Genomic DNA, 27024 nt, shown 5'->3' on the forward strand with positions numbered 1-27024 from the left:
CTGCTTTCTTACTGGTTTGAATTGCTTCTATACAACATCTTGGTATGCTTTACGTGATTTCTTGCCTTCAATCTTTATTTACATTTGTTACTCACTGAGTTGGAGTACTCACTTTACTCGTGCACCTTGTGTGCAGATTTAGGTATTTATACACCTGGTAGCGGGTTTTGGCTGATCGGAGGCAGAGTCATCGGAGTTTAGCAAGGTAGCTGCCGACGTTCACAACACTGCTTCTCTCTCTCTCTCTCTCTCTCCATTTCATTAGTCTGTATTTGTATACTTCAGACTTTTAGTTGTATTTATACCCTAGTAGATGCTCGTGACTTGTGACACCCCGATTAGGGCTATGTCGGGTGTACTTCCGCATTGTTATGGATATTTTCAGCAGTTTAGTATTTTTAATCATGTTTAAACTATCTTTATGTTGAATAACTGTTTTGAAAAGTGAATTGGGTATAATTGGCTAGCTTTGTCTTCATGAGAGGCGCCATCACGACCGGGTTCAGGGTTAGGGTCATGTCACATGCGCTACTTTCTATTCAAAGCTCAATATAATCTTACCTTCTTGTTTAATAATATCATCTCTATTGTGCCCGGAAACCCTGCTTTCGAAATTACCATTTATGATATTTTATCTCAATCTCAAGGCTAAATATCATATTTTTATCTAATTCATCTATTATCTCAAGATCAATTAATTCACTTATCTATAAATCACGTATAAATTCAACTGTACCATTTTACGGATAAACACGAACAAAACCTAAAACCAAATAAAACCAATACAAAAAATTTGATAATATTTTGTTTGATTTAATTTTAGTAGTGAATTTTAAAAATTGACTAAATGTTATCATCACACACACACACACACACACATATATATATATATATATATTTTAAAATTTTTATGGTAGATATTTAATCGTTTGCACTCTTAGTTGGTAGTTTAGTTCTTTGCTATTATAATAATCAAATTTTGCCTTTACATTTTAGTTTGATGGTAGTTTTATTTTGCTAAGTCCGATAATTTATTTTTTGTTAAAAATAACTTGTCTTTGATTGAGGTTCAAATTACTCATCACTATTTAATTCAATTATATATTATCAATATATCTTGATAAATGCTATTTTTTTTTTAAAACTTGGTTTGATAGTGTTGCGTTGGAATATAGTCGGCAGAATATGTGCATGGCAAATGTCTCATATTTAAGGGGGGAAAACCCGACAAAAAAAATCGAAATAACCGAAAAATTAACTAAAACGACATAAACCGAACCTATAAAAAACGAGTTAACTAGTTTGGTTTAATTTTACTATTTGAAAATTCGACTTAATTGGTTTGATTTTTTTAGAGGAAAATTGATCCAAACCGAATCATGAACACCCCTAATCAATAACACCATTGCACTAAAGTATAAAATAACGTACTAGTGTATGTTTAGAAGAAACTAAATACTATTACCGTTCAAAATATTAGTGCTTTTGACTCACAAAGAAAAATGTAACAATAGCTACTAATTTATTTTTTTAAGAATAAAACTACACTTACAAATTCATTAATGGGAACGTGTAAAAAGCGGTGAAGAATAGTCTAATTAAAAATTCTTTTAATTAAGGATGTTAATAAATTGTAAGCTTTATGGTGAAAATTCTAAAAAGTTGTTAAAAATACTACTAGTTGGGAATTTCTTTTTCTATTATAAGATATACAGTAAAGTATATAAAATTAAACAGAACTAATATCAAGTAGTGGAATTTCTTAAAGGAAAAAGGTCAAAAGTTATTCTTATACTATTTGAAATTGCTCAAATTTACAACTCACTATACTTTGGTTCTTTTTATACGATTACATTAGCAAAATGTTTATGTTTGCCCTTGTCATTTCCGGAGCTCCACCTAAAATGAATTGCTCAATTTCGAATAGTGATTTGATAAATTTGACCTTTTACCTCTCCTAATAAATTAATTTTAAACCAGGTCAGACGAAAAGCACGTGCCGTCGTCTTCATTTCGTTGAAATTAGAAAATACCGAAGGCGGCGATTTAAGCTGGTCCAACTGGCGACATTTCTCTCCTACCTAAGCATTTCAATAGTAATATCTAATTGTTCTTCCTACATTTTTATTCAGAAGAATTAGATCTGAGTTGGTCGAAGCTTCTAGATCCCTTTTGGTGTAGCAGCCATGCCTGTGGCAGCTTCAGCTGTATACTTCCTTAATCTCCGCGGCGATGTCCTTATCAACCGCCTCTACCGTGACGATGTCGGGTATGTCCCCCCAGTTTCCCACGAATCAGTGTATTGGATAATTCTATATATAATTCTGATATCATTTACTGATTTTCTGAACTTGGAGAAGCAGTTACTGATTTCTGTGTTGTATTGTAAAAAATTGATGTCTGAACTTAGAGATCGATGTTGGATCTTAGTAAAAAAAATAAAATACCATTACACCACCACTACTTTGTAGCAATGTATTGAGATTTTGTGTGAATATCTATTTACATGTGCATGTGTTTGGAACTTTCTAAAATGGTACTCCAGTTGTACTAATTTATGTGATAGTATTTGACTGGCACAAAGTTTTAGAAGGAAAAAAGACTTGAAAGTTATAGTCCAAAGCAAGTCATAGACATTTATGTGACTGAATCATCTCATTAGAGGTTAATGAGAAATTTAAAGTTACATTGGTTCTAGATATAGCGATGTGTATGTATATATATTGCGGAAGCCTAATATATAGGGAGTGACTAAATCACAACTACTATAACTAAAGGTAACAACAACAACAATAACAACAAGAAGAAACCCACTTTAATCCCATAAGTGAGGTCTGGGAAGGGTAGTGTGCACGCAGACCTTACCCCTACCCTATAAAGGTAGAGAGGCTATTTCCGATAGACCCTCGACTCAAGGAACAGTAAAAACAAAAGCAACAAGCAATAGCAGCAGCATTGTAATAGAGTAGCGGAAGCGAATGACATAGCAAGTAATAAAGAATCAGGAATAAGAGAATACAAGAATAGTACTAGTACTACTGGTAAGCCTAAGAGAAACTCACAACTACCTATCAAACTACCACCTTAATCCCGACCTCCACACCTTCACAGAGGTCACTCCCACCTTATCCCTAATAACTTTATTCCAAATCTTGTCTTTTATGGTTTGTCCGAACATCCATTTCAACATACAACAACAAGAACGACAACCCAGTAAAATCCCACCAGTGGGGTCTGGGGAGGGTAGAATGTACGCAGACCTTACCCCTACCCCGGAGGGGATAGAGAGGCTGTTTCCGGGAGACCCTCGGCTCAGAGACAATAGATCTGTGACAATAAAACCCGAAAAATAATATCAGCAATGTGAGAGACAACAAATAAATGGAAAAACAGTAACACAAATATTATGCAAAAGTGTGAAACACAACATAAATCGCTAGCAGGGCTAGACAAAACACTATCATACTCGTCGGTATAAAGAGGGAAACCGTGACAAAGGGGAAAACCGCTCGACTACCCTTAACCTACAACCTTAATGCTCGACCTCCACACCTTCCTATCAAGAGCCATGTCCTCGGAAATCTGGAGCCACGCCATGTCCTGTCTGATCACCTCGGCCCAATACTTCTTAGGCCGCCCTCTGTCTTTTCTCGTACCAGCCAAAGCCAACCGCTCACACCTCCTAACCGGGGCATCTATGCTTCTCCTCTGCACGTGTCCGAACCATCTAAGCCGCGCTTCCCGCATCTTGTCGTCCACCGGAGCTACGCCCACCGGAGCTACGCCCACCCTCTCCCGAATATCTTTATTCCTAATCTTATCCAGCCTAGTGTGCCCACACATCTATCTCAACATACTCATTTCTGCTCCTTTCATTTTCTAGATATGTGAATTCTTGACTGGCCAACACTCAACCCCATACAACATGGTCGGTCTAACCACCGCTCTATAGAACTTACCTATGAGTTTCGGTGGCACATTCTTGTCAGACAGAACTCTAGATGCTAACCTCCATTTCATCCACCCCACCCCAATACGGTGCGTAACATCCCCGTCGATCTCCCCATCACTCTGGATAATTGACCCTAAGTACTTAAGACTTTCTCTCTTGAGGATGACCTGTGACTCAAGCCTGACTTCCGCATCCGCCTCCCCCGTCACGTCGCTGAACTTACATTCCACATATTCCGTCTTAGTCCTACTCAACTTGAAACCTTTAGACTCCAGGGGCCTGCCTCCATACCTCCAGTCTCCCATTAATGCCGCATCGCGTCTCCTTTTAATCAGAACTATATCATCAGCGAACAACATACACCATGGATATGGTGTGTCAGTGCATCCAGCGCCAAGGCAAATAAGAACGGGTTGAGCGCAGATCCTTGGTGTAACCACATAACCACCGGAAAAGGCTCTCATCTCGGGTTAGGACTGTGGGAGGTGACTCAGAGCCTTTTCCGGTTGTTATGTGGTTACACCAAGGATCTGCGCTCAGCCCGTTCTTATTTGCCCTGGCGCTGGATGCACTAACACACCATATCCAAGGAGAGGTGCCATGGTGTATGTTGTTCGCTGATAATATAATTCTGATTGATGAGACGCGATGTGGCGTTAATGGGAGACTGGAGGTATGGAAGCAGGCCCCTGGAGTCTAAAGGTTTCAAGTTGAGTAGGACTAAGACGGAATATGTGGAATGTAAGTTCAGCGACGTGACGGGGGAGGCGGATGCGGAAGTCAGGCTTGAGTCACAGGTCATCCTCAAGAGAGAAAGTTTTAAGTACTTAAGGTCAATTATCCAATGTGATGGGGAGATCGACGCGTATTGGGGTGGGGTGGATGAAATGGATCCATCTAAACATTTTAAGCTATTTTCATCTTCTGGAAATGGGACTTCTTGATGGGCCAACAATGAGCTCCATACAATATAGTTGGTCTAACCACCACTCTATAGAACTTGCCCTTAAGTCTATGTGACACATTCTTATCACACAAACCCCCTAGTGTTATCAAAGGAGCGCATAAAGTGCACTTAAGCCCTGAAGCGAGACTCAAAATATGTTGAGCGCTTCACCTCGCTTAGCGGGCACTTCGGTGTTATCATCAAGGCTCTAAGGTATATTTTTCCTTACCAATGAGCACAATCACGAAGAGGCGACCCTAAACGATTGATATTTCACTTTAGCGTAAATTTTCTTCAATTTATATGTCCATGGTAAAGGGCACAATCACTACAGTCTTTCTTTCTTGGTAAAGGGCGGGAGTCGGGTCAAGGGGTAAGGCAACAAAATTTAGGGGATGTAGTGGTGTACCAGAGAAGGGGCCGGGTGAGCGACATGGAGGAAGGGAGTTCGGCGAGGGGGGCCGAGGGAAAGGGGGACATCGTTGCTTATGGAAGTTAAGATCCTTTCATGGAATGTGAGGGGCATGAATGACCCAAACAAAAGGGCCATCCTCAAAGTGGGAGTTAGAGAGTGGGGTGCCAATCTAGTTTGTTTCCAGGAGATGAAAATATAAGTTTTGTCAGATGCGATTGTGAGGAGTGTCTGGGGAGGTAGTTGGGTAAAATATGATTGAGTTCCAGCAGTGGGAAGTGCAGAGGGCATTATTCTTATGTGGGATGATAGAAGTTTTGAGGTAAAGGAGGTTAAGAAGGGTTTTTTTCTCTAGCAACCCTAGTTAAAGATGGGGCGAGTGGAGTGGAGTGGGGGTTTGGGGGAGCGTACGGTCCGGTGGGAGAAGGGACCAAGGCGCCTTTCTGGGAGGAATTGGCGAATGTCATGGGGGATTGGGACATTCCATGGGTCCTAGGGGGAGATTTCAACACTATTAGATTTCCGGAGGAGAGATTAGGATGTAATCTGATCTCGAGGGTCATGGAGGAGTTTTCTGACTTTATTAATGATCACTTTCTCATTGATCTTCCTATGTTAGGGGAAAGATTCACTTGGGCCAGGGCGGAGGAGTCAAATTCAAGGTCTAGACTTGATAGATTTATGATTTCGACATCCTGGGACGAGCTGGTTCCACATGCACTTCAGTTTCCTTTACCAAGGCTGACTTCGGATCATATGCCAATTATGCTAGATGGTTGCAGAGGGAGAGGGGTGCGTGCTCTTTTCCGGTTCGAAAACTTGTGGTTGAAAGTGCCAGGTTTTTGCGACAAAGTGAGAGAGTGGTGGACAAGCTACATCGTAATAGGAACACCTTCATTCCGTCTTTGTAAGAAACTAAAGCTGCTCAAAGAAGACATCATTAGGTGGAATAAGGAGGTCTTTGGGAGGGTAGAGGTTAGAATGAGGGAGCTCATGCATGAATAGGGGGAATTAGAGAGAGGGGAAGGGGCGAGGGTGTTAGAAGATGCCGAGAAAGTGAGATTGGGGGAGGTCAAGAGGTTAATAGTCGATTTAGCAATAGCTCAGGAGACTAGTTGGCAGCAAAAATCGAGGGTACTCTGGTTAAAGGAGGGGGATTCAAACACTAAGTTTTTCCATAGGGTTGCGGTCTCAAATCGAAGGAGAAACTACATTACTTCTTTAGATGTGGATGGGGTGAGGGTTGAGGGAGATCAGGAGGTAAAAGAGGCGATAGTGGGGTTTCATGAGAATTTGTACAAAGAAGAAGAAAGCTGGAGGCCTACCCTGGGCGGGCTAGATTTCAGTCACATAGGGGAGGGAGACAGTGAATGGCTAGAGATGGGTTTCGATGAGGAGGAGGTTCACAATGCTGTATCAAGTTGTGCTGGTGATAAGGCACCCGGGCCTGATGGTTTCTCGATGGCTTTCTTCTAGATATGTTGGGATACCATTAAGGGGGAGTTGTTGGAAACTATTGAATACTTCCACGAGAATGGTGTTTTCGAGCGAAGTATCAATGCTTCTTTTATTACCATTGTGCCTAAAAAAGAAGGCTCATCCTCTATCAGAGATTACAAGCCTATTAGTCTTGTAGGGAACATTTACAAGATTATATCTAAAGTGCTATCCAACAGACTAAAGAAGGTCCTTGATGTGACTGTCTTGTCATCCCAGAACGCGTTTGTGGAAGGTAGGCAGATCCTGGATGCCGCTTTGGTGGCGAATGAAGTTGTGGACTCCAGAAGGAAAAATAGAGAACCTAGAGTACTATGCAAGCTGGATCTTGAGAAGGCATTTGACCATGTCAATTGGGATTTTTTGGATTTCATCATGATGCGGATGAGTTTTGGGGCAAGATGGAGGGGATGAATCAAGTTCTGCATTTCCTCAGTCAGATTCTCAGTCCTGGTAAATGGTAGCCCGTACGGTTTCTTTGGCAGCTCCAGGGGACTCAGACAAGGCGATCCCCTATCCCCAATGCTATTCATTCTAGTGATGGATGCTCTGAGCAGAATGATGGATCGTGCAACGGCAGGTGGTTTTTTGATAGGATTCTCAGCTCCAATTGGAGCTATCAGCGACCGAAGAGTATCTCATTTGCTTTTTGCCGATGACACTCTGGTTTTCTGTGATGCCAATATGGATCAATTGACAAACTTGAAGCAGATACTACAGTGGTTCCAGATTGTATCGGACTCAAAATCAACCTCGGCAAGTGCGAGATTTTCCTGGTGGGTGAGGTTGCTAATATCGATGCTCTGTCCTATGTTCTCGGTTGCAAGGTGGGCTCCCTTCCCACTACTTACCTGGGACTTCCCTTAGGATCCTCGTACAAAGATACTGCAGTTTGGACTCTAGTAATCGAAAGAGTGGAGAAAAGATTAGCAGGCTGGCGGAAAAGGTACTTGTCAAAAGGAGGTAAGGAAGTGCTCATTAAGAGCACTTTATCGAGTATCCCCACCTACTACTTGTCGTTGTTGCAAGCCCCTGCAAACATCATAGAAAAACTGGAGCGACTACAAAGGAACTTTCTCTGGGACGCGGCAGATGGCACTAGAAAGTTTCATCTAGTGAATTGGGAGACAGTAACCACCCCAAAGAAGTGGGGTGGACTTGGAGTAAAAGACCTCAGGATATTTAACAGAGCATTGCTAGGAAAGTGGATGTGGAGATTCGGGGTAGAAGAAAACGCTCTATGGAGAGAGGTAGTAGTAGAAAAGTACGATTCCACAGTAGGGGGTTGGAGGACCAAGGCAATCACAGCGCCTTTCTGATGCGGCATGTGGAGGAGCATTATGAAGAATTGGGAAGCATTCAATGCAAACATAACTTGCAGGACGGGCGATGGAAGGAGAATAAGCTTTTGGAATCAAAGGTGGTGCGGAGAGAATACTCTGAGGGCCTCTTTCCCTAACGTCTTCAGTGTCTCAAACCAGAAGGAAATGACAGTTCAACAGATTTGCAAGGAGCATGAAGGGGTGGTAGTGTGGGACCTATCTTTTAGAAGGAACATGCAAGATTGGGAGATCGAGGAACTCCAAGACCTGTTGGCACTACTATACTGGCAAGGCACGTACCACCAATCTAGTGATTCTTGGAGATGGGGGTTGCGTGCCGATGGTTTGTTCACCGTCAAGTCTTTCTACCAGAGTTTGCTGGTGAGGAGGGAGGCCACTTTTCCTTACTCATCGATATGGATCCCTAAAGAGCCCACAAAGGTATGTTTTTTTGCATGGTTAGCAACGACGGGTGTGATCTTGACAGCAGAAAATCTCCGCAAGCGAGGAATTACACTTGTGAGTTGGTGCTACATGTGCAAAAACGCAGGGGAAGAAGTGGATCATCTTTTGTTGCACTGCCGTGTCTCCTCGGCCTTGTGGAGGGTTATATTACATCTTTTTGGTGTCCAATGGGTGATGCCAAGCACTGTTAAGGAAATGCTACAGAGCTGGGCAGGTCTACGCAGGCGAAGAAAACAAAAGGCGTGGAAGTTCGCACCGCTAGCTCTCATGTGGATAGTTTGGAGGGAGCGAAATAGGAGAGTTTTTGAAGGAATAGAATCACCTTTTTCAAATATTAATAATAGTCTTTTATCTTTCCTTGCTTATTGGTGTACTCATATAGCCCCCACTTGTGTGGATCTTTGGGCGTCTTTTGTAGAGAATCATGTTCTGACGTAAATTCTCTACTTTTCTGTATAACTCTGTTAAAAGGGAATTTTCCCTTTCTATTGGATTAATACAATTTACCTTATCAAAAAAAAACATGTCCATATATTTGGTATTCATGCTTATAGATATTAGTCTTGGACTACACATACAGATTTGTTGGTTTTCTCCATTTGCGCCCTTCTTCATTAATGCCCATGCTTTATTTTCGCCTTACGCTTAAAGCACCAACAGATCTTAGAGTTTTTTTGAGCTTTCCGCCTTTGATAACACTGAAGTCCCCAAAGCTAGCCTCCATTTCATCTTTCCCGCTCCAATGCAATGAGTAACATTGTCGTCAATCTCCCCGTTGCCTTGGATTATAGACCCAAGATACTTGAAACTATCTAGTTTGGGATGAGTATATCTAAAGTTAGCTATAAATAGTAAATGAGACAATAATAAAAAGAATATCAGAAATTTACGAGGTTCGGCAAAATTTAATTTTCTGCTGTATCCTCAGACACAATCAACTCAAACTTTATTTCACTCCAAAAATACAAGAGAGAAAGAAGACTCCAATGCCTTAGAAGAAGAGAAGGCAAGTGAGAGGTATTTTCTCAAGTAAACTAAACCCTTGCTATTTATAGAATGGAAATTGCCTCAATAATGTCATACATGACATCACATAGAGTGTGATTATGTAATCTAAATGCATGAAAAATGCATCTACCAATTTCTTTCTAAAAAAAAAACTTCTGAATGTTCACACTAGTTCACATGGAATCTTGTCAAATTTGACAAATCAAGATTTCACATTTTCATTTTTCCCTACATGACAAATTTTCATTGTTTCTTCAACTTCAATCTTCAAAGTTTAACAATGTTGATCAAGTTCAAACAATGTTGAAATTTGATCATAGTACTACTTTCATTAGCATATCGGTAGGATTGTTTGTAGTCCAAATTTTATGCACCATGACTCCACCTTCTTTTATAATGTCTCGTACAAAGTGATACTGAACATCATTGTGCTTCGTCCTTGCATGATAAACTTGGTTCTTTGCTAATTAGATAACTCTTTGACTATTACAAAATATTATTTTAATACTTTCTTGTCCAATACCAAGCTCTCTAAGCAACCCTTGAAGTCAAATTGCCTCCTTCACAGCCTCTGTAGTTGCCATGTACTTTGCTTCAGTGGTAGACAAAGCAACGGTTGACTACAAAATAGATTTCCAACTAACTAGTGTATTTGCAAATGTAAAACATAACCAATAGTTGATCCATGTTTGTCCACATCACCCGCATAATTTGAATCACAATATCCAACAAGATACTGACTATCTTCCTACTAAAAATCCAACATCTACAATATTAAGTATTACGAATATAGCGTAGAATCCATTTCAGAGCTTGCCAATGCTCCTCTCCTGGATTACGTATATACCTACTTACAACTCTGACAACATGTGAAATATCAGATCTTGTGCAAACCATTGCATACATCAAACTACCAACAACATTCACATATGATACTCTTGACATATACTCTCGTTCAACTTTATTCTCCGGTGACATAGCGGCACTAAGCTTAAAGTGAGGAGCTAGTGGAGTTCTAAACGACTTTATGTTCTCATTCATGCCAAAATGATCTATTACCCTCTTCAAATATTCTTTCGAGATAAACAGAGTTACTTTGAATGTCTATCTCTTTTTATGTCCATGCCAAGAATTTTTTTTGCCTCACCCAAATCCATCATCTCAAACTCCACTCTTAGTTGAATCTTCAACTTCTCAATTTCCTCGTGACTTTTGGAAGCTATCAACATGACATCAACGTATAGGAGAAGATATATGAATGATCCGTCTTCAAGCTTGCGCAGATATACACAATGATCATATTTTCTTCTTTTGTGCCTCTGCCGCAACATAAACTTGTCAAATCATTTGTACCATTATCTAGAAGATTGTTTCAAATCGTACAACGATTTTTCAAGTTTGCACACCATATTTTCCTTACCAGTAAATTCGAATTCTTCTAGCTGAGTCATATAGATTTCCTCTTCCGTGTCTCTATGTAAAAATGCAGTTTTTACATCCAACTGAACTAGTTCCAAATTCAACTGTGCTACCAAAGCCAACAAAACTCTAATGGAGAAGTATTTCACGACCGGAGAAAATACCTCATTATAATCTATTCTCTCCTTTTGAGCGTATATTTTGGTCACCAATCTTGCTTTGTAACAAACATCTTCTTGGTTAGGAAATCTTTCTCTTTGCAAATACGCATTTGCACCCAATTGCTTTCTTGTCCTTCGGGAGATTGCCAATTTTCATGTGTGATTCTGATGAAGGGACCACATTTCTTAATTTATGCCAATCCTCCACTTAACTTCTTCTGAACTTTGGACTGCATCTTTTTAAGTGGTAGGAATACCATCAGCTACAATTGAGGCTACACAAGCCACCATATCCATGAGTCGAGCAGGTTTTCTTATTGTTCTTTTTGGCTTGTTGGTTGCTATTGATTCAAGTTGTTGTTGAGGTTCCTGAGTTGGAATCTCCTGCTCAACTAGCTATTCTTCCATTGGAAAATCTTCTGTTGTTTCCTCGTTTTCTCCATATGTTGGGAAAATTAGATTTCCCTCGAACTCCATCTGCTTTGAAGCACCATCAGTTTGTTTGACATCTTCAACTGTTACCTTATTTGTTATGGCAGATCCATCAAAAGTAACATCTCTACTTAATATAATTTTTCTTGTCTTTAGACACCATAAGTGGTATCCTTTGACTCTAGAAGTAATCCCTATAAATATAGCTTTCTTTGCTCTCAGATCCAATTTTGACTCTTTCACATGATAATATGCAATTAAATCAATTACATACAAAAAACTATAATCTTAAGCTGGTTTTCCATACCGTTTTTTAAATGGTGTCTTGCCACCAATAGCTGCAGATGGTAGACGATTAATGAGGTGGCATGTATATGTTATTGCTTAAGCTTAGAATTCTTTGCCCAAGCCAACATTGGACGACATACACCGAACCTTCTCTAGTAAGGTCCGGTTCATGTGTTCTGCCACTCCATTCTGTTGTGGTGTATTTCTGACGGTGAAGTTCTCGACAAAACCATCATCTTCACAAATCTTATTGAAAAGATCATTTTTGTGTTCTCCACCATGTCTGGGCAAAGATACCTGATCTTTCTACCTATTTGAGACTTTGAGTCTCTATCATTGCCTTCCATTTGAGAAAAATTTCTAATACCTCATCTTTAGTTTCACTCTATACATCCACACTCTCTGGGAAAAGTCGTCAATAAAGGTTATAAAATAGTGTTCCCAAACATCATAGCGAACATAATCCAAATACCTTTAGTAATATGGCTAGTTGTTTCAAATTTAACCCTTGTGTTAAATTTGACAAGATTCCATATGAACTAGAGTGAACATTTGGAAGCCTTTTTTTTAGAAAGAAATTGGTAGACGCATTTTTCATGCATTACATTGCATGATCACACTCTATGTGATGTCATGCATGACATTATTGAGGTCATTTCCCTTCTATAAATAGCAAGAGTTTTGTTCATTTGAGAAAATACCTCTCACTTGCCTTATCATCTTCTAAGGCATTTGAGTCTTCTTTCTCTCTTGTTGTATTTCACTTGTATTTTTGGAGTGAAATAAAGTTTGAGTTGATTGTGTCCCGAGGACTAGGCGGAAAATTAAATTTTGTCGAACCTCATAAATTTCTGGAGACAAGAAAAATGAATAGTCCATATCGGGTGTCAGTAATACGTCGTTAACATCTTCACACATGACAAGAATTATATCAAATGCGAAATTTGCAGTAGGATTTTTTGACGGGGCAGGACATTTTGGTGTGTGACAAGCTGAGGTTCTTGATGTCCTTTTCCAACAAGGGCTAGATATTGCCATAGAAGAAAACAAACCAGCCAATATATGAGAAGAATATTGGAAGATTATCAACCATGTTGTGTGTGGTACCAGTCGATCTTACCTTGCAAGAGAACAGAAGTATCCATACACGAAGAAAATTTCTGCAAGTAAATTGTGGAATACATGGAAAGAAGACTATTACACTTCACATATGTTTCTGGTACTACAATGAATGATATTACCAACTTTAACAAGTTGGCGACAAATTTGCAGAACATGGGTTTTAGTGATGGAGATATGGCCTTCATGTTGTTAAGTTCGATGAGTACGAGTGCCTCGAAACTATTCTACTTTATGGGAATGATGAAATCTCTCAAAAAAGTTTGTTCTGCCTTGTACAACTATGGACAAAGAAAGAGAGAAAATAAAAATGTGGAGAAGGAGAAGCATTGGCCGAGAGAGGTCGTTCTCAAAACCAGATGAGAACGAAGAAAGGAAGATCTAAGTCAAGATCCAAATCCAGCAAAGATGAATGCGCCTTTTGCCAAGGAAAGGGGCACCGGAAGAAAGACTGTCCAAAGTTGAAAACAAGGCCAAACCTAACAATGGGAAGATGGTCATGGATTCAAATGTAGCTGATTGTGACGATTCTGATTTCTCTCTAGTTAGAACATAGCCAACCAAACCATTATGGCTGATGGACTCAACTTGTAGCTATCATATGTGTTCCAAATAGGACTGGTTCGTTGATTTTCAAGAAGGAGAACGTGGAGTTATTTACACCACAAATAATAATTCTCTTACCGAATATGGTATTGGTTCAATCCGATTAAAAGATCATGATGGCTTGATCAGAACATTAACAAATGTTCGATTCGTACTGGATTTGAAGAAAATTCTCATTTCTTGAAGAGTCAAATAGGTTTAAAGCTGTTGCAAAAAATGGGATGATGAGAATATGCTCCGGTGCACTAGTGGTAATGAAGGGAATTTGGAGAAACAATAACATGTACCAGTATCACGATAGTACAATTATTGGGACAACGACAATGACATCAGTGATGACAATAAGGCAGAAGCAACCAGGCTATGGCACATGCACTAGGGATATGTTGGAGGAAAATCCTAGAAAATTTTATCAGATCAAGGATTGCTAAAAAGAGTAAAGACTTACAATTTGGAGTTTTATGAGCATTGTGTCAAGGAGAAACATACAAGGTGTTGCGGAAGCCATATCTTAAGATAGCTAATAAATAGTAAATGAGAAAATAATAAAAAGAACACCAGAAATTTACGAGGCTCTGCAAAATTTAATTTTCTGCCTACTTCTTGGACATAATCAACTCAAACATTATTTCACTTCAAAAATACAAGAGAGAATGAAGATTCAAATGCTTTAAAAGATGAGAAGGCACGTGAAAAGTATTGTTAGAAGGGAAATTGCCTCAATAATCTAACATTACATAGAGTGTGATCATGCAATGTAAATGCATGAAAAATGCATCTACCAATTTCTTTCTAAAAAAGAGGCTACTTGTCAAATTTAACAGTAAATATTTATTTATATACACACACACATACTATATTTGAACTCATCGCCTCAAAGTAGTAGTTCCGCATTGATAAATAACTTTTACTTGCTCCATCTTTCTCGTTACCATTTTAATTACTGATAATTATGTTTGTGCAATAACCATAGTATCTTGTCTTTACTTCTACCATAGTATCTTTTCTTCAGCTTTGATACCATAGTGAAATGTGTGATCATCTCATCTAAAAGCTTACGTTGTGAGAGAACACACTTTTATTTACTTAATTATGCTTTCAACATGCTCCCTCACGTGTGGGCTTAATTCTTTATTACGAGCCAAGCACTTGAAAATTCTTTTTTTGTGGGTGACGGTGAGACTCGAACACAGGACCTTTGCCTGCTCTGATACCATGTTGAAGTGTGTGACCATCTCATCTAAAAGCTTACACTATTAGCAAGACACTTTTATTTACTTAATTATATATTCAACATGTCCATCATGATCCTGTCAAAAATAAAGAAGTCAACTGCAATATAAGCATGATGTTCTCATTAAACTGTGAGCTTTGATTTAAGCAGGGGTAATATGGTAGATGCCTTCCGGATGCATATAATGCAGACAAAAGAGCTTGGGACATGTCCTGTCAGGCAGATTGGAGGCTGCTCTTTCTTCTATATGAGAATCAACAATGTATATATTGTGATTGTAGTTAGCAGCAATGCAAATGTCGCATGTGCATTCAAGTTTGTTGTTGAGGTAACCTCACCCTCTAAATAATTATGCTTTGTAAGATATTAGGTACTTGCATAGTTTTTGAAGATTTGATCTCTGGAATTGATGTTTTACTTCTTTTCATATAAGCTTTCAAAATCATTTTGCGTAAATGCAGGGGTACATTTTTGCTATGTGAACATCAGGATGTTTATATTTGATAGCAGCATTTTGTTGGATAAATATCTGGAGTAATTTTTTCCTTGACTACTTGCTTTATTTCTGTAGGCTTGTACTACCTTTCTTTCCACATTCTATTGTAGCAGTAAATAAGAGCTTATAATAGCCTCTAATTGTATTAAAAGAAACCATTTGCATTATTGGGCCGAGGGTCTTCCGGAAATCTCTCTACCTTTACAAGGTAGAGGTAAGATCTGCGTACATACTACCCTCCCCAAACTCCACTTGTGGGACTACACCGGGTATGTTGTTGTTAAACTATTTGCACATTATAAATTTTTCTATTTATATAAATAGAATTAGGCCCATCGTCCCAACTTTCCTGAAATATATACATTTTCAACCAAAGAGTGGCCATACAGTTAATGAAGTGTGTGAAAATTATGAGAAACTAGGTTCAAATCCCAACAGGAACAAAACACACTAGTTGATATCTTCTTATCTGCTTAAGCCAAGTGTAGGTCGGGAGAGTTACCTGGTACCTACAATAGTGAGAAGTAACCGGTATTCTTGAATGATGGTGAGCACAAGCTGGCCCTAATACCACCATTATAAAAAATATCATACATTTTCAACTCTCAAGAGAATCATGCATCTAATTTCATATGAAATAGAGAAGGGGAGCATAATGTTATAAGGGGTCGTTTGGTAGGATGCATAAGAATAATGCTGAATAGGGTGTATTAGTAATGCTGGTATTAGTTATGCTGACATATTTCTTATCTATTGTTTGGTTTGATGTATTAAAGCATTGCACAATTTCTATAAGAATTGTTTGTTTACAAAAATGCCCTCAAAACCAGTCCACCACTCTAACTTTTTAAAAGAAACATATGTTGAAAATGTTTTTATATGAAAAAGTTTTAAAAAAATTATTTGATTTGTTTACCTATATTGTAATATAGAACTAAATATTTATTTATAAAAAAGAAAATATGCTAAAGTATTTATTTATTTACTAGGGAATAATTTTATTTTTCACAATTTGGATTATTTAAACTTGCATTAATATAATAACAAGCATATTTTAATAAAGCATAAATTTTGAAGGACAATTTTGTCTTTAACTAAGCTAATGCATGCATTAAAATCCATTGCATTGCTAATACCATGGTTTTCTATGCATTAGTTATGCATATGATAATACCAAATAGAATGTATAACTAATGCTTGCATAGCTAATGTCTACCAAACAAGGTATTATTAATACACAAAGCTAATGCATGCATTATTTTATCTAATGCATCCTACCAAATGACCCCTAAATGATTTAATAGCCTAAATATGTGTTGTTCTTGTCATTGTTACAACTCTTTCTTTTTTATAAGTGGTATAATGAATGTGCTATAGTTTGTAGGTACTGGAATTGAATTCCGGTGTATTCTAGTTGTCTTTACTCCTTTTGACAACTTTCTCTTTGATTCTCATGTAGGCTGTTGCACTATTCAAATCTTATTTCGGTGGTGCTTTTGATGAAGATGCCATTCGTAATAACTTTGTTTTAATCTATGAGCTTTTGGATGGTAAGCCATCTGGATATTAATTAATTTTTTATATTTTATCTAAAAGTTTGATCAAGGAAAGCCTTTCCGTATTACTTATCACTTATGAGGAAAAGAATCCTCTGTAATAATTGTGATATACATATTTTTTATTTTCTGTTAGCTAATTGCAAGTGATGTTGATTTCTCATGTGGGATTGTTCCCCCCCTTTACCCACTTCGTTATGTTTGAGAGGAAAGGCTGTATTATTACTGGATAGAGTTCTGCTATGAGGATACATGGAAAGCAAATTAAAGGTGAGGCCAATTTGGATACCTAGCCCTCCTCTTCAAGTAAATGCTGGCTACTTGGTGGTTTTTAACACAAATTAAAGGTGAGGATAAGTGGATTACATACACTCTAGCAAGGAGCTATTGTTTTAATGGTTACCATTTGTTTGCTTGAACATGGGGTTTGTATGTTTATACTGCTACAAAGGAGAGATACCGAAGAGAAAGCAGTGGTTTAGGGGGCATGTGTTTGATCGGGTGCTTGACCGTTGGGAGAAAAGAAGAGAAAAGGGAAGAAGAAAATCTACCCAAAGAAGGTCAAAAAGGGTATGTGCTGGAGGACGCCCGGGCAGAGGGTCTTGATATTGTTGGTAGTCGATAGGAGGAGGAGGAAGAAGAAGATGATGAAGAGATGTAAAAACGAAGAACCTTTCCCTACTAAGACAGCATGGAACTAGAACCTTCACAGCAATGCCCCTAAGCCCAGTTGTTACTCCTCTTTTTATAGGGGAGTGACAATTTAGGGTGTGTTTGGTACGAAGGAAAACATTTTCCGGAAAATATTTTTTAATTTTCCCATGTTTGGTTGGATTAAATGTTTTGGAAAATATTCTACTTATCAACTCATTTTCCTCCAATGTTTTTCCAAACTCTTTTTCAACCTTCTCCACCTTATTCCTCATGCCCACCAACCCACCCTCACCCACCCCACCACCAAACCAACCCCTATCCCTTCCCCCGACCACACCCCACCCACCCCAACCTCGCCCACCACCCACCCTAAATAGAACTATTATTAAGAGCACTTTCTTTTCATGTTATAGATAGAGTACTTTTTTTTATTTCAACAAAATGAGTATATTCTTTTCATGTAGTAAAAGTAAATTTTTTCATTTCAACAAAATGAGTACTTTTTTTTCATGATGTAGAAAAAGTAGTTTCTTTCATTTTAACAAAACGAGTACTTTCTTTTTATGATGTACAAAAAGTAGTTTCTTTCATTTCAACAAACTAAGTTTTTCCAACAAAGCGAAATTCTTTTATTTCAACAAACTAAGTATTTTCTTTTCCTGAAATTGAAAGACTATTTTTTTTTTCCAACAAAGCGAATTTCTTTTATTTCAACAAACTAAGTATTTTCTTTTCCTGAAATTGAAAGACTATTTTTTTTCCAACAAAATGAGTGCCTTCTTTTCATGATGTCGAAAAAGTATTTTCTTTCATTTCAACAAAAAGAGTACTTTCTTTTCGTGTTGTAGTAAAAGTTGTCTTTCATTTCAACAAACTAAGTATTTTCTTTCCTGATGTAGCAAACTGAGTATTTTCTTTTCATAATGTAGAAAAAGTATTTTCTTTCCTTCAACAAAATGAGTAATTTCCTTTCATGTTGTAGAAAGATACTTTCTTTTTCAACAAAATAAAGTACTTTCGTTTAGTTATCAAGCTCAAATTTTAACGTTGTTCTTGTGTGAAAAAATAAAGTAGCACATTAGTTCCTTGGGTTTGTGCGAATTTTAAAAAGAATAATTAAATTCTTGAAGAAAATAGAGTTCGGGAAAGGGGGGGGGGGTACAGGAAACATGGAGATTTTGGGAAAGATGGGTTAAGGAGAGTAGCATAAAAAATTATTATCCTAAAAATAGGTTATACTCTCTAATCAAACACTAGAAAATATTTCCGGAAATTTTTTTCCTCTCACCATTCAAACAAAGGAAAATAAGTGATAAAACCACTCATTTTCCGGGAAAACATTTTCTAGGAAAACATTTTCCTTCATACCAAACACACCCTTAGTCTTTTGCCTCAAATCTGGCAGGCAGATTGCAATCCCAACTCAGATGACAATGCACAAATCTGGATCTTTATAAGAAGAAAACAAATTCAGATAGAATTATCCAATTTGGTCTAATTTCGAATGGTACCCAAGGGCGGATTAATTCTGTCTTTGCCTAACCAGAGGCTAATCTGGTATAAGAAATGAGCCCTTACCATTCTTATTTGTTCCACTCATGCACATCTTAAGACTTCTTTTATCTGTTCTTTGTTTATTTGGAGTCTGACAACAAATGCCAACCGTCTATGGAAAGCTAATTACTTATATCTGCATAAATCTGATAATCATTTGTCATAAGCCACAAAGTTTAATGTTCAGATACTTTCATATACCTATCTAATGTGTTTATAAATTGATTTTCCTTAATTTGTATATATTACAGAGATAATGGACTTTGGTTACCCTCAAAATCTTTCACCTGAAATCTTGAAGCTCTATATTACTCAGGAAGGGGTTCGCTCACCCTTTTCATCTAAGGTTAGTTGTCTTTCTACTTGCTGTCGTAGCATCAGTATAACAGTTTAGAGTATTTTATCTCTTTGATTTTGCTAAAAAAAAAATACATTGATGAGATACCCCCCCCCCCCCCCCAAAAAAAAAAAGGGTACATGAGAGAATGATACAGCAAAGAGAAATTTTTATTATTATACAGATAGCTCTATTGATTTCTTCTTCTCATGCACAAAACACAGCAGCCTTTAGATAAGCCAGTTCCAAATGCAACATTACAAGTCACGGGTGCTGTTGGTTGGCGCAGGGAGGGTCTTGTTTATAAGAAGAATGAGGTTGTTTTCTCTGTTTGCTTCTTGAGTATTTTCTTTTGTTCTCTTGTCTGCTCGATTTCTGAAATTAATTAGGTTTATATGTTTGACAGGTGTTTCTGGATATCGTGGAAAGTGTTAATCTGCTTATGTCTTCAAAAGGTATAAAGGTCTTGTGTGTCTTGTTGGATGATTTTTTGTTTTCAGTTTTACACTAACATGACAATTATAGGTAGTGTGCTCCGTTGTGATGTAACTGGGAAAGTTCTCATGAAATGCTTCCTTTCTGGAATGCCTGATTTGAAGTTGGGGCTAAATGATAAAATTGGCCTTGAGAAAGAGTCACAGCTTAAATCCCGTCCAACTAAGAGGTAGCTTCTGAATACTTGTGTCTCACTCACAGAAATTATGTCTGCGGAATTTGCTTCTTGAGCTACTTGTTTCAGTAGGGTTCACTTAAGTAGTTTTCAAATTAGGTTACTGTGTACACTTTCCATTGGTTTTGTGAAGAAAGTTGAAGATTTTAATTCGTCAGAAACTAGATTTCCTCAAAAAGGAAATAACAAATTGACGTATTTTTTTCTCATTGAATCTAATTGGAACATCAATATTATGCTCAATAAGGAAACAGGGATGGGTTGTTCAAGAGAATTAAAATGAATTTTCTGGATGTGGAAGGTTCATGAAACTTTCCCACTGACGCTAGTTTTTTTTTGGGCTAAAGGTTAAGATTTTATTAATTAATTACCAAGAAGTACATATAAGAGTACGTCAGAAGAGAGGTCTTCCTTCGATATATTGAGGAATTCAACCGATCCAACAAAGAGGCTATGTTAGATACAACATTCTTCTTACACCAATAAAGACTCTTGGAACATCTAGATTTTACATGTGCAATGTCATCGATCTTATTATTACAAAATCTATTTTTCGTTTCTAGCCAAGTATTCCAGAAAATGCAAGTAGCTGCATTCCGATAGTGCTTGCTTCCCCAAGCAAATGGCTGTGCATACCAGCTGCATAAAGTAAGTTTTATACTTCCTGAAGAAGCCCATTGGACGCCAGAAATGCTCAGGAACACCGACCAAATTTTCCTGGTAAAACTGCAGTGGAGAAGTAGATGATTCATTGATTCATTAGCCTCTTCATCTAGAAAGCATCTATTGCACAGATTACATCATTAAAACAAAGCATCTATTGCACATAGGGAGACCCCTTTTCTGTAGATTATCCTAGGTTAAACAAGCTTCATGAGTGACTTCCAGATTATTTTCCCATGCATCATGAGTGACTTCCAAATTATCTTCCATGGCCAACAAGTTCATGGATTCTAGCCATTTTTCTTCAACGGGCTTTATGACATGCCTTGACAGTAAATTTGCCATCTTACTTAACCTTCCACAACAAAGAATCACCGCCTGATCATCAAGAGAAACAGGTTCCAGCTTTTGAATTAAGTCATTTAAGCAATCAAACTCCTAGTCATACAAGTTCCTTCCTAAATGAATGTTGCATCCCCCTATGGAATAGCAATCATCCATAGAAATGATTGCATAAAGATCTGGAAATTTCTCCACTAGAGGAGTGTCGTCCAGCCACCTATCTGACCCTGTTTAACATTGCGTCTGATGATAAATGTTAATTGTGAGACCAAAAGACGGATCTTTAGGTGATGTATACATTATGTGGCCTATACTGGATGTTATGGGATGATCTGGAATATCTAAAGAAAAATCATACATGCTTCTTATACCATTAATGAAATGTAAAGTTTTAATATATTTATTTCACCATGCCTAAGGTACAAAACATACAGATGGTAATAGTAATTGCCTAAGAAGTTGGCCAGGGACCATAAATAAGATTTACCTGATGACATAATCTGAAAGTAACAGAACATCGGTTTCTAGTGCTTCCAAGCATGTTTTCGTACTTTCAAAATGTTTATCTTCGATGTGCCATATCAGTTACCTCTGTAACTAAAACAGTAAAATATGCCCTTAAATGTTGGACAAAAGAGCACAACGTAGTACTTCAGTTCTTCCATTTTCTGCAGAGTTCAAGGCTTACTTTCTAGTCTCTTCAAACATGTTAGTATGTAGCTTTCTCAGTTTGGCCTTCATGTTAGTTTCAGCCGCTATATGGTACCATTTTGTGTTGCTTACCAGCATGATGCATTACTCTGCTTCTCTGTGCAGTGGAAAAAGTATTGAGCTCGATGATGTTACTTTCCACCAATGTGTAAATTTGACAAGATTCAATTCAGAAAAGACTGTCAGCTTCGTACCACCAGATGGTGAATTTGAACTGATGAAGTAAGTTCATACTTATTTCTGTACATGGTTGTTTTTAGGCTCTGTTTTTATTATCTTCTCAAGATGGAAGGCGGAGTCTGTGGCTCTTCATTTATCCTTGTAGAACAATGCTAAATATCCTTGGATATTTTGCTGATGTCACAGTGAGTGATGATTTACCTTTAACATCTTAATATCAAGTTTGAGTAAGCATTAGAAATTATCGACTTTTGAGTATTTGTCCTTTGAATTTTTATGCAATAGCGGGGTTGGAAGTTTACTACAATCAGGTGGAATCACAGAGTATTCTGATCATGCTTCCGAGATATCGAGTTTCTGCTTCCTCGTTCCATCTGCGCATTCTATTTCCCTTCTCCAGACATCTCGATCTTTATTTTAATTCTACCAAAGATGATCATTTGTACACCATTATTCACAAGTTTTTACAATTTTAAATCTAAACTACGTTGTGCTCTTTTGTCCGTGAAATACTTTACATAAAGAATTGAACATAACCATTACCAAATTAATAGGAAAGCAAAACTAATATGTACATATAATATTTAATTGCCCCTGTAATCGGTTTTCTAAATTTTCGTAAATTGGAATTTGTACATCTTATTCTATATAAAGATAATTGTGATGCTTCCTATTTTGTTGAACAGAATGTCCCAATAAATCAAAAGTATCTAGTTTCACCTCCTTTTATTGATGAAATTTTTATATGTTTCCACTTATAAGTGATAATGTGTATGTTCCACACTCTAAAGGAAATTTAATAGTTTATATATTGAAAGCTTGAATAGTCTTAAGGTTACTCCGCCTGAAACTATTGAACGAATTCGGAAATCTAAATTTTCTAGTGTCATCTGTAATGTAATGGAGCAAGTCCTAATGTTTGTGAAATATATATATGTGTGTGTGTGTTTCATTGCTCGGATGTGTTGAAGTTTTGTAGCCCAAATATTGGCCACTTGGTTTAATAAAAATGGCAGTTAATTTTATACACATATACAGGCATACCTTTCCATGCGAGTGCCTGGATATGTAATTTTACAAATTCTTTTTTTTTTCTCCACAGGTACCGGATTACTGAAGGAGTAAATCTTCCTTTCCGTGTATTGCCAACAATCAAGGAATTAGGTCGTACACGAATGGAAGTGAATGTTAAGGTTTGTCGCTCTTGTTTCAATATAGAATGGAATTCAATTTGAAACATTGTGTCATGTTGATATTATTTATAATTTGCTAATAGGATTTATGTTTTTTCAGGTTAAGAGTGTGTTTGGTGCGAAAATGTTTGCTCTTGGAGTTGTCATTAAAATTCCGGTGCCAAAGCAAACTGCAAAAGCAAGCTTCCAGGTGACATCAGGGAGAGCAAAGTACAATCCATCCATTGACAGTTTGGTCTGGAAGTGAGTACGCTAGTGATTTTATCTTGTTTGGCATAATCCTAAAGCTCTATTGGACATTATTCTTAAAGACAATGATACACTTTATGCATTAGGACCTCAGCTGCATGTGAATTGAACTTCTAATATCTACTCATTGGCTTAGCAAATCCTTATATATTATTTGGATTTGATTTAGTAATTAAGTATTTGATTGAAATGCAGCCTTGCTTGATTGGGATTTGATGATACCCTGCCTCTTTATCAGTTACAAAAAATTAAAACGTAGAATAAATGGAGGGTATATTGAAGTGCCTTATGGCCCTTATATCCATAATCCAATGTCAGGATAAGACATCTGCTTGCTTTCTACCATATACAACAATAACGTACCCAGTGTAATCTCACAAGTGGAGTCTGTGGAGGGTAGTGTGTACGCAGACCTTACCCCTACCTTGTGCAGGTAGAGAGGCTGTTTCATATAGACCCTCGTCTCGGCATTATAAATGAGGGACGACTCCTTTTACCATACATCAGATGTTATAGATGGACACCTGCTTGCTTAAATGCTTGAATGAGTGGACTAAATTTTAGCACTTCCTTCGGTTCCTATAGATGATCTATAGATGCCTTAGCCTTAACTTTTACTAATTGAGCTGGTGCTTACGTAGTCGCAGCCAATTTCACTATCTGAATCGTACTCAACAGCCAGCAGATTTGTAATCCCATCAGTAAATCTCTCATAGACCAAGGCAGAGATTCGGACTCAGCTATCATGTGGTCCATTATCAAGATGATGTATAAAATGCAATTTTTAAAATCTCTTTCATCCCTTCACTTGCGAGCCCTTTCTTTTCTCTATTTTTTTTTTACTATGACATTTGCTGTCATTAGTCAATGAACAAAGATATTTTCTGTCCAATTTTATAAATGTTTTTCTCAAAAAATCTGTTGAAATTTTTTCACCATATTGTTGTTACAAGAGGGGTTGCCCTGATGGTAAGCAACCTCCACTTCCAACCAAGAGGTTGTGAGTTCGAGTCTCCCCAAGAGCAAGGTGGGAAGTTCTTGGAGGGAAGGATGCCGGGGGTCTATTTGGAAACAGCTTCTCTAACCCAAGGTAGGGGTAAGGTCTGCATATACACTACCCTCCCCAACACCCCACTAAGTGGGATTATACTGGGTTGTTGTTGTTGTTGTTGTTGTTGTTGTTGTTGTTGTTGTTGTTGTATTCTTGTTACTAAACTGACAGCGTTATAAAAGAGAAGAATGCGTGCTTCAGAGTGATCCATTTTGTTCAAACTGGAGACAATTGAAATCTTTTGTCCGTGGATGGAAATGTTTAGCTTAGAGTGTGCCGTGCAGTATGTCGTGCAGTTATGTGTTATTTATGTCTGCAAGTGCATGATTGCTCGCTCGAAGATTCTTTCCTTTCAACAAGTAGAATTGCATACACTTCATCTAAGCAAATTTATTTATGCTTGAAAGTAAAAAAACAGATTTTCTCTACCTTGTGTCTTCTAAACGGAATATTGTCCCTAGTTCTTCAAGGTATCATAATCCAGTAAAAGGTGGATTGTTGATCAGTTCTTGCGTTTATATAGTAGCGAGTAGCTTAATTGCTCATTTTGTGTGACAAATTTGTTTTTCTTTTTCCTTTTCCCTTTCAGTTTCTCCCTTTTATCGTTTGTATTGTAATGTATACCTAATTTCAGTTTCTCGATCGTACAATGGCAGAGATATGGAGTACATGCAAATGTTCTCTTCCATTTTGCCACTGATCCAAGATATTATTGTGAACACTATTTACTTGTGCGTTGACTGTTTTATGTATTCTTTAAAAGGATACCAACTATACTTTCTACCTTCATCTGCAATAAATTTAGTTTCTAGTGGATCGAATCTTCAATATGGGTTTCTTGTTGCAGGATCAGAAAATTTCCTGGTCAAACTGAGTCAACATTGAGTGCTGAAGTGGAATTGATTTCAACAATAGCAGAGAAGAAGTCCTGGACTAGGCCACCAATTCAGATGGAATTCCAGGTGCCTGATGTTTTCTTTATGGTGGGGGGTTGGGGGGGGGGATTCACTTGGTTGATGATGGGATGTATTCCTCGCATCAATGGTTGTCGTTTTTGGAGAGCAGGGGGCCTGAAAGTATAAGAATTTTGGAATTAGATGCAAATGGCCTTGCCTAATGCTTTAAAAACATTTTCATAGAACAATTAAGAGTATAAGACTGCTATTAAATGTTGTACATTATCATAGTCACTATAATTGCTACTGGATACTTTCTTGTGACAAAAGTTGGAGGATTTTGGGTATCTAGCCTTGTGGAAATGTTATACTAGCCAAGCTTACTGGCTGATTGGAGGAGAGTACCTTCACTTGGTAAGAAGGGAAGGGAAAATAAATGAAGGAAATGGTGAGCTAATTTCATTTTATTTCTTTGTTTGGATTGAAAAGATAGTGGGAGGGAAGAAAAATGTAGAAGCTTTTCGTCTCATTAACCAAGTTGGACAAAGAGAAATTTGACATTGTTCTACATTTAATTTTCTTCTAGTTGCTCTTTGCTAGAAAGATAAATGTTGTACCTTACTTTTTCTTTCCGTTTTTTTCATCTTCCAATCGAGGGTGAGTAAATTATTACGAATAGAAGTGGTAGTGCAGTTTGATTCATTATTAAGAGGTAGCTTTATGGGCACTCATGTCTTTTCTGACCAAAATCAGCATAACAATAAGAAAATGTAGCCCTCAGGGCCTAGCTCAAGTGGCAAAGGGTGGTGGATTTGTGTCTTAGGTCACAGGTTCAAGCCTCCACACCATGCAAAGCAAAGCCTGGTATTTAAGTGGAGAAGGGTAGAGGGGCGGGCCCATTATCCACCGAGTTTCGAAGGCTGCGGTTGGTCCAAAGGATCGGCCCCAGACGGATTTCTCAGTTATCAAAAAAAATAAATAAGAAAATGTAGGTTTGTATAGCAGGATCTGATTCACAGTCAGTTGTGGCACTGATTAGGATTATTTAACCTCTGAAATTTGTTGGGTTTCTATATTTCTGCCATGGTTAAACTATTGGTTGCAGATGAATGACTCATTCCTTATTCATTGCAGGTTCCCATGTTTACAGCGTCTGGATTGCGAGTACGTTTCCTCAAGGTATGCTTGCCAAACTTGCAATTAACTTGGGATTTTTTTTGGGTTGAGATGCCGCTTCACCTGGTGACTGTCTGCAGGTATGGGAAAAGAGTGGTTACAACACAGTTGAATGGGTTCGCTATATCACAAAAGCTGGCTCTTACGAGATTAGGTGCTGAATAAAATAGGTAAGCTGATCTAGTTTATCGGATCAGAATTATGGAAGTCCAAGGCATAGTGGCACCGTTTTGCTATGCTGGAAATGCAACTTATGCATCTATTATGAGGGCTTTTAAACACGGTTTGTCTATAGTATATTTGGTGTTTGAAATTTATTATTTTGTTGTACAGGTTAGTACTTTACGAGGACTAAGAAAAGGTTTCGTTTCCATTCTATTTGTATATTTGACATATGCTCCCTTAAGAAAATATTTCTTTTCCTCTTTTGATCAA

General features: G+C 37.7%; 1 protein-coding gene across 2 annotated transcripts; it reads left to right on the forward strand.

Annotated features, from left to right (window-relative positions):
- Positions 1-1967: 1967 nt before the first annotated feature.
- LOC104231043 (AP-2 complex subunit mu) lies at positions 1968-27024 on the forward strand. 2 transcript variants are annotated; one of them, XM_009783968.2, is made up of 13 exons: positions 1968-2269; positions 15012-15189; positions 16817-16907; positions 19373-19467; positions 19683-19775; positions 19865-19913; positions 19984-20122; positions 21950-22066; positions 23127-23217; positions 23318-23460; positions 25365-25479; positions 26548-26592; positions 26670-27024. In XM_009783968.2, exons 1-13 carry the CDS (start codon positions 2187-2189, stop codon positions 26748-26750), a joined length of 1320 nt encoding a protein of 439 aa, XP_009782270.1. In that variant the 5' UTR covers positions 1968-2186; the 3' UTR covers positions 26751-27024. The 2 variants fall into 2 exon arrangements, with proteins under 2 accessions (XP_009782270.1, XP_009782271.1); XM_009783969.2 differs by having other exon boundaries at positions 2016-2269; positions 19686-19775.

The sequence above is a fragment of the Nicotiana sylvestris genome, chromosome 6 (genome assembly GCF_000393655.2).
Source record: "Nicotiana sylvestris chromosome 6, ASM39365v2, whole genome shotgun sequence".
Classification (NCBI taxonomy): Eukaryota; Viridiplantae; Streptophyta; class Magnoliopsida; order Solanales; family Solanaceae; genus Nicotiana; species Nicotiana sylvestris.